Genomic DNA, 8930 nt, shown 5'->3' on the forward strand with positions numbered 1-8930 from the left:
GTCATCCACACTGGGGAGAAGCCCTTTGAGTGCCTGGAGTGCGGGAAGGCCTTCAACCACAGGTCGTACCTCAAGAGGCACCAGAGGATCCACACTGGGGAGAAGCCGTTTGTGTGCACTGAGTGTGGAAGGGCCTTCACCCACTGCTCTACTTTCATCTTGCACAAAAGGGCCCACACTGGAGAAAAACCCTTTGAGTGCAAAGAATGTGGGAAAGCCTTTAGCACTAGGAAAGACCTCATTCGACACTTCAGCATCCACACTGGGGAGAAGCCCTTCGAGTGCTCAGAGTGCGGGAAGGCCTTCAACCGCCGGTCAGGGCTCACGAGGCACCAGCGGATTCACAGTGGGGAGAAGCCCTACGAATGCATGGAGTGTGGGAAATCCTTCTGCTGGAGCACCAACCTCATCCGACACGCCATCATCCACACCGGAGAGAAGCCCTATAAGTGCAGTGAGTGTGGAAAAGCCTTCAGTCGCAGCTCGTCCCTCACTCAGCATCAGAGGATTCATACTGGGAGAAACCCTGTCCGTGTAACCGAAGTGGGAAGACCCTTCACGAGCGGGCAGTCCTCAGTCACCCTCCGAGAACTCCTTTTGGGGAAAGACTTCTTGAATGTAACCACTGAGGAAAACCTTTTGCCAGATGAAACGTCTACCGCGGCATTAGATCGGACCTACCAGAGAGATACCCGCCAAGTATCTTCGCTGTGAGGAAATCTTCCATCCCAGACCGTCGGTAGTCCAGTAGAGACACATTTTAGAGATTGACCGAGCCCAGAGCCTTATTCTGTGTCTGAGAATTCATCCGTGAGGGAGAGAGCAGGGTTTCTTGTGCACGAGGTAAAACCCTCAGCTGCATGTTTCTCCTTTGCTTCACTGCAGTGTTATCTCAGGAGTTTTTATAAAAAGAAGGTGGAGATGTAGAGGAGCGAATGAAACGAAAAACTTTGGGGACTTCTCTGCCCAGCTTACAGCACTTTGTCATGGATTCACATGTTTACGTGGGGCCAGGGCAGCGTTGTAGATGCAGTGGGCCTTGCCCCCGTGTGCGTCACGTACACGTACATCGCTGCCCAGTGTCGGCAGGGTTGGCCCATTGAAGACAAGCAGTAAAGTGATAAATGCACATGTGAGAACACATTTTATTCCACCATTTAAGACTCTCAAGCTTACATTTTTAGAAAACTGTTCTTTATTCGGTTTTAAACACCAAACAGACTTTTTTCAGACTTGTTTTTGGTCCATCTGTTTAATTAATTTCTATAGCTGTGTGGTAACCCTCAGAATTGGGTAACGTGATTCCGCTCTCTTTATCCTTTTTTAAATTGATTTAGCTTTCCTAATTCCTTTGACTTTTCATATAAATCTTAGGATACCAAAAAATCTTACTTGGATTTCTACAGGAATTGGTTGAAATCTGTAGCTCTGTTTATTGAAAATCAGCATCATGAACACCGTGCATGGTATGACATTTCAGTTGTTGAAGTCATTCTTGGTATTTCACTACTGTTTTATAGTTTTTCACCGTACAGGTTCTGTACATTTTTGTTGAGAATTGTATCTAGGGGGTTGTGTGTGTGTGTGTGTGTGTGTGTGTGTGATCATAAATGGCATTGATTTTTACACTTTCATTTTTCCTTATGATCTTTAGTAGTATGCAGAAAGGTAATTGTTGGAGTGATACTTTGGTATCCTGCAACCATGGTGAACCCACATTATTTGTAGCCATTTCTTTGGGTAGAATCCTCAGGCTTTTCTGCAAAGACATGTCAGCTGCATATAGAGTTTTATTTCTTCCTTCCCATCTATATATCTGTTACTTTGTTTTCTTACTACACTGGTTACAGTGTGGTAAGTAACCCGACGTTGAATAGTAGTAAGAAAGGATGCCCTTGACTGATTCCTCAAATTAGGAGGAAAATGTTCAAGTTTTCATCAAGTATGATGTTAGCTGAGGTTTTTTTTTCCCCTCCCCAAATTTTTCTTAACAAGTTTAGAAAATTCCCATCTGTTCTTAATTTGCTGAGTCTTTTTTGTTATGAATGTTAGACTTTTTCAGATGCTTTGCCTCCATCAATTGATGTGATCATATGATTTTTCTTCTGTAGCCTGACTGGTTGTGAATATTGAACCAGTCTTGCATCCTTGGAATAAATCCCATTTGGTTGTAGAGTATGAATTTTTCATATATATTTTATATTAAAACATTCCATTTTGATTATATTTTGTTGAGGTTTTCCTCTGATTTCTTGAATTCAGAATAATTTATATGTTGGATACATTGAATAGTTTGAAGTTTGTCCTTTTCAAGGAATTGTTCCATTTCAAGGAATTGTTCCATTTCATCTAAATTAGTTTATAGACTTGTTTGAAATATTTCCTTATTACCCTTTTAGTGGGAGCAATATCTGTACTTGTATCCCATTTGATTCCTGATTTTGGAAATCTGTCCACTCTCTTTTTATCTTTGTCCATCCTCTTAGACATTTACCAATTCTGCTAATCATTTTGGAGAACCAGAACTTTAATTCACTGATTTTTCTTTTTCGAGTTTTTAATTTTAAAGATTTTATTTATTTGACAGAGATCAGAGACAGGCAGAGAGGCAGGCAGAGAGGGAGTAGGAAGCAGGCTCCCCGCCGAGCAGAGAGCCCGATGTGGGGCTCAATCCCAGGAGCCTGAGATCATGACCTGAGCCAAAGGCAGAGGCTTAACCCACTGAGCCACCTGGGCGCCTCTTCAATGATTTTTCTCTATTGCTGTTCATAATTTCGCCGATTTCTGTTCTGATCTTTATAGCTGCTTCTTTGGTTGTATTTTACTTTTTTTTTTTTTCCTTTTCTAGTGTTAGCATTGGTAGTATAAAGTTTTCTCAATACTGTGACAGCTGCATCCTACAAGCTTTTATTACAGTTTATTCAGCTCTAGTGTCTCTTGATTTCTTTAGACACTTTAATGGGTTCATGGATTATTGTTTAGTTTTCTAGTGTTGGGAGTGTTTTTGTTATCTTTTGTTACTGATTTCTGGTTCTATCTGTTTAAATTTGTTGAAGTGTTTATGAAGTGGTCATGATCTTAGGGTCCTGGGATCGAGCCCCATGTCAGGCTCCCTGCTCAGCGGGGAGCCTGCTTCTCCCTCTCCTTCTTCCTTCTGCCTGCCATTCTGTTTGTGTGCGCTCGCGACCATGCTCTCTCTCTCAAATAAATAAGTAAAATCTAAAAAAAAAAAAAAATAGATTCAATCATTTTCTGCTTCAGGTATTTTAAAGCTCTGTTGTTTGGTGCATTCACGTTTAGTCTTAGTGTATTATCTTGTGTGTTGACCCTTTCGTTATGTGATGTCCCTTTTTTGTCCCTGTTCATTTTCTTGACTTTGAAGCATACTTTGATATTAATATAGTCCCTACTGCATGTTTTGATTAATGTTTGCATGGCTTTTATTTTTCCATAATTTTATTTTGAACCTTATTTGTATCATTACACTTGAAATAAGTTTCTTGTAACAGCATATAGTTGGGTCTTAACTTTTTTTATCCCTTCTGCTTTTTATCTTTTAATCAGTAGATTTACATCAGTTAGATTGAAAATAATTATTGGTATGTTGAGGCTTAAGTGTACCATTTTTTAATTTGTTTTTGTTTTTGTTTTGTTTTTTGTTTTTTTGTTTTGTTTTGTTTACCTTTGTATCATTCAATTTGTTTTCTGGTTGTTCTTGTTATTTTGCTTTTCTGTTTTGTGTTTTTTTGTTGTTGTTACTGTTTTGCCCTCCTGTGGGTTACTTCAACATTTTTTAGAATTCCATTTGATTTATCTATAATGTTTTTGAGTATTGTCTTAATTTTTGTATTCTAAGTATTTACGTACATAAGTTAGCACAATCTAATATTATTAGCATTTTAGCACTTTGATGTATAGAAACCTAAATTCCATGAGGTTCCTTTACATTTTCCATTTTTAATATAATTATTATAAGTATTTCTTCTTTATACATTGAACACCATGTTGGGTGTTATAATTTGTGCTTGGGCTGTCACAACATTTATTAGAAAACTCACGAAAAGTCTGGTCTCTTTACCTCTGTTACCCATTCCATTTTCTTTCTCCCTTCTTGAGGTCCCAGGCCTTCTGTTAACATCTCCCTTTGGTTTGGCAAATTTACTGTAGCCTTTCTTCTGGGGTAGGTCTGCTGTTGACAAAGGACTTTGTTTTCTTGCATCTGAAATTGTTTCTCTGTCCCTTTCATTCCTTACAGGTGTTTTTTGTGGGATAAAAGACTTGGGGTTTACAGTTCTTTTAGTATAAGAAAAACATGTGACCTCCCTGTGTCCTCCATGGTTTCAGAAGAGAAACCTACTGCTGTTCAACAATTGTTCCCCTGCCTGTGCTGCGTCATGTGTCAAGGGCTTTCAAGGTGTTTTTGTCTAGAGAATTCATCAGTTTGATAACAGTGTGTTCTGGCATTGAATTTTTGGAGTTCTCCTGTTTAATATTTGTTCATCTTTTTAAATCTGAAGATATAGGTCTTACGCCAAATTTGGGGAGTTTTCAACAGTTAACGTCTTCAAATCTTTTTTTTTTTTTTAAAGATTTTTTATTTATTTAAGAGAGAGACAATGAGAGAGAGCATGAAAGGGGAGAAGGTCAGAAGGAGAAGCAGACTCCCCATGGAGCTGGGAGCCTGATATGGGACTTGATCCTGAGACTCCAGGATCATGATCTGAGCTGAAGGCAGTTGCCCAACCAACTGAGCCACCTAGGTACCCCAAATCGTTTTTTTCTTTATCCAGTCTGTTTTCTCTCTGTTACTCAGATTGATCAATTTCCACTGATTTTTTTTTTTTTTTAAGATTTTATATATATTTTAGAGTGCAAGCAGGGGAAGCAGGGGAGAGAGAAGGAGGCTCTCCATTGAGCAGGGAGCCCAATGCAGGCCTCTATCCCAGGACCCCGAGATCATGACCTGGGCCATCTAGGCACCCCTCCATTGAGCTTTCTTTGAGCTCACTGATTCTCTTTTCTCTCATTTCCTCCCTGCTGAGCTTATTCACTGAGATTTTGGTTTTGGCTTCTTCTACTTTTTTTTTTTTTCCAGTCTAACCTCTCCTTTTTTATGTACTCTATTTCCTTGCCTAGTTTATAATACCAAAGAAGGACTTTTTAAAAACAGGCAGAACTGTGTAGTCAAAGTCCGGATTCTCTGGTGGTTTATCTTGATATTGGAATAGAAATTCTAACGTATCTGGAGAAATGGAAGTCTTTTTATCCACAGATATTTCTAAAAATGCATCTTAAAACGGAACGTGATCTGCAGATGACTCAGGGTTCTAGTCTTCAGGGGAGAATTGTGTGTAAAATTCCCCACCTCTCTAAGCCTTATTATAGTCCCAGAGGAGAAGGGGTCCCTCCTCCTCAAGGATCACTCTTCTGTGGCTGGACACATACCTCCAACCCCCAACTTGTCTAGGGCCTCTTTCCTGTATACTCGCCCTGCTTGGTCTGCAACTTCTCTTAATCCCCTTCTAGCCGCCCCATCCGTACCTGTGTTCAGGTCTCTAGTCTCACCCCCAGGCACTTTCTGCCCCTCATGCCCAGTGAGCTCTGCCCTGCTCTTTCCTGGCGTGGACACACACCCTGTGTCACTGTTCCAACTACTGTCTGTCGCCACCCCCTCATGTCCCTTCACCCCAACTAAACAGTGGTCTCCTGCACCGTCACCTGACTTAAGCAAGTCTCCCAAAGTTCCCTCTTGTCCTCCCACCCTTCTCCACCGCCCCCTCCCCCCACACACAGGCTGTGATGGCACCTTTTTCCTGCTGCCCACCTCTTTGACTTGAAGGCACTTTCCTGGCTTCTGTGAGCTCCTGCCCTGCTCTTTCAGAGGAACTCTCTTCCATCCGTTAAGCAGTGGTGCTTCTCAGTCCGGACTGTCGCCCTTGCTTTCTGACTTGGGAGGGGTTCCGTGAGTGAGTGAGTTTCCCCCCTCAAGGTATTTGATGCTCAGTGATCTGCAGAGTTCCCCAAGTCCTTGTCTCCAGGTTGAATGTTTCCTGTCTGGTCATCCTTGCACACCTGGGCAGTAATCATACACATGGAGCCTGTCTGCGTGTGCTGTGTGGTCACGGGCGTCCCACGAGAATGCGGCGGTAACCAGCAAGAGAGCAGGCAGACATGGTACGCTACTATGTTTCCGTCATTGTTTTTGAATGTTTTCCACACATCAACTCTTCCTCTTTGCAATAACTCTATGTGGTAGGTCATGTTATCCCTATTTTACCGATCAGAAAACGAAGGCATAAAGCATCTGTTGGGTTTAAGGTTAAAGCATCTGTCCAGGGTTTCACAATTGATTAGGAAGTATGGGATTTGGGACTAGAGGTCAGGTGGGCAGGCTGCAGAATCCATGCCCTTACCACTTTACTGCCTCTCTAGGGCAGTGCCGTGCACCCCTTCAGAATAGAACAAATCACTATCGTTTGTCTGCAAATTACTGTCCTCATTTGACACTACATCTTGACCATCCCTTTAGGTTGGGATAAACCAAACTCACTCTAACGGCTGCATAATGTGTTACAACTGCAGAAAGTGCAGACGAGGGGTGTGAGGGGTGGAGCGGTCGAGAAAGGCTAGGTGTGCATTTGATTTTTGATGTGACATGTTTGAGGTGCCCAAAATCTTAGTGAATGTCACTGTCTTCTGACTTGTTGCCCAAGTCAGACGCTTTGCAGCCATTTTCATCATCCCCACTTCAGCCATTGTCCCATTGTGTTCATTTTCACTTTTTCTCCCCCTTATAGCCTCAGTATATATGTATCTTAGTGAATGGCCACACACAGCAGGGTGTTTTTTTATTGTCATGTTTGGGTCCCTCACAGAGCATTTACACAACGCTGTTTATATGGTTGACACTATATATACATGTATGTGACATGTTGACCTTGATGAGAACCTGCATAGGATTGTATGGCCAGATTGGTAATGGTTCAGAAGTCCCAGTGAATGGCTGTGTCAGTGATCGGGGTCAGCCTGTTTCAGTGATTTAGTAGGGAGACTTGCAGGACTCCACATTTTGTCATACTCACTGGCTGTGATTCATTCCAGCAAAAGGACAGAAAGCGAACTCAGCCAAGGGAGGAGGTACAAAGACTGAAGAAAGCCAGAGGGTGTCAGAGTCCTGTCTCCAGGAAGTCAGACAGGCTTAATTGGACGTTTGTCATAGAGTTAAGACAATTACTTAAAACATCTGCTAGAGAAGCTCCCTAGAGACTCTTCAGTACCTAGTGTTTTTGGAGGGGGTGGGGCTCTCCTAGCACGGGCCAAGTTCTAGGTTTCCAAAACAATACTTGGCATTCAATGCAAACCCCATTGTTTACACCAGAAACTCGGGCACACTGAGACACTCGTGTCTGGGCATGGTGCGAAACCTGACCTCTGAGGTCTCAAAGCCCAGCAAGGATAGGAATTCTCCGGCCTGCTGTGTTACAGCCTTATACAGACTGAACGGTACTAAAAGGCTGAATAGATTTCTGTAACAAAGCAAATACACTTCCTACAGCAACAATTACAGTCATTACTTCGAAAAAAGTCATTACTTCGGGGGAAAAAAAAAGTCATTGCTTTGGAGGCTTCTATGAACATAACCCCTGTAGCCAAAAAACCCTAAACACAGTAGAACTTACAGACTAACCAGGATTTAATTTAGTGATGACAAGGTACAGGGAAATCTGGTGAGAAGGGACTGGACTTCTTCCAAATACTGACCGTGTGTGTGTGTGTGTAAGTGTGAGTGCACACACATCACTTAGGACTCTATATATACACACATATGCATGTATATACCTGATAGGTGTATGTGAATTATGTGTGTGTGTGTATATGTGTGGCTCCAAGTGGTTGGACCTGCAAATAGACCCATTATTACCTTTATCTATAAAAATGTAAAGGCCAGATTGATGCCATGTGTTTTCTGTATTACATGTCAGCAATCTCTCATGTCCTTATTCCTGCTGTTCATACTCTAAGCGTCTGGCTTTAACGAACAGAAAACAGTATGTGTGTCGTTCAGGGCACCTAACTTGAGACTGGTGTATTGTGGGCATGGTCAGGTTGAGATCCGTCAGAGGGGGTGACTGGAAGGGAGTGGGAGCGATGGGCTCCAGCTGGGAGGGCCCGCTACAGAGACCAGATGCTGGAGGCCTGGGGGAGTCTGGCCCCTGGGAGTAGACGCAGCTCCCTCCGCGCTCAACCCCGGCCCACAGACGGCCTTTCCTGTCACAGTCCTAGATGCGGGGCTGCCTCTGGAAGGCTCAGTGATGTCATCCTCGGCCTGTCAGCTGCGTGCTCATAGGAGCTCACACGTCTCACAAGTAAATGGTCTGAGCTCGGTTGTAAATAGGCAACTGGTTTTTGCCCTCCTCGGAGCAGTGGAGAGTCAAGAGCATGGGCCCTCGAGACAGACTGCCGGGATCTACTTCCTGGCCTTGTTCCTAGCTGCTGGGGGCTTTTTAAAAGTCCCTGTTCATTCTGCTTCTCTCAATCTCTGCATCTAACAGCCATTGTCACAGTGAAGTTTTCCCACGTGGGACCTTGCCGCTGTGCAATCCACCACCCCCTCCCGGGTCCAGCCAGGCATCATCCCACACCTCAGCTTCCATTTACCTTCCGCTCTTCTCCCCAAGTCGATTCTCCACACTGAGCCAGAGATGTGGCCCCGACCTGGTCATGGAGGGCTCACCCCTGCCCCCTTCCCCTAAAATGTTTCGTGACTTCCCTTCACTCTTGGGATAAAAACCAAATGCTTAACATGGCCCATCCCTGGGGCCCTACCTGGTGTGGGATGTGCCTAATTTGCTACCTTTTGTCTTGCACAACTCTGGTCTCTCTTCACTTCCCGTTTCCCTCACTTTCCCACCTGCTGTGGCTTCTTCCGC

At 43.4% G+C, this 8930-nt stretch overlaps 1 protein-coding gene across 1 annotated transcript in view; it reads left to right on the forward strand.

Moving 5' to 3' along the window:
• Window positions 1-1058, forward strand: part of LOC116861115 (zinc finger protein 264-like) — a 315410-nt gene extending 314352 nt beyond the window's left edge. The window contains exon 6 of the mRNA XM_032847594.1: window positions 1-1058. Within this exon, the coding sequence (XP_032703485.1) occupies window positions 1-714 (714 nt within the window). The 3' untranslated portion in view covers window positions 715-1058.
• Window positions 1059-8930: the final 7872 nt, after the last annotated feature.

This window comes from Lontra canadensis, unplaced genomic scaffold (assembly GCF_010015895.1).
Source record: "Lontra canadensis isolate GAN:19392208 unplaced genomic scaffold, GSC_riverotter_1.0 scaffold191, whole genome shotgun sequence".
Taxonomy (NCBI): Eukaryota; Metazoa; Chordata; class Mammalia; order Carnivora; family Mustelidae; genus Lontra; species Lontra canadensis.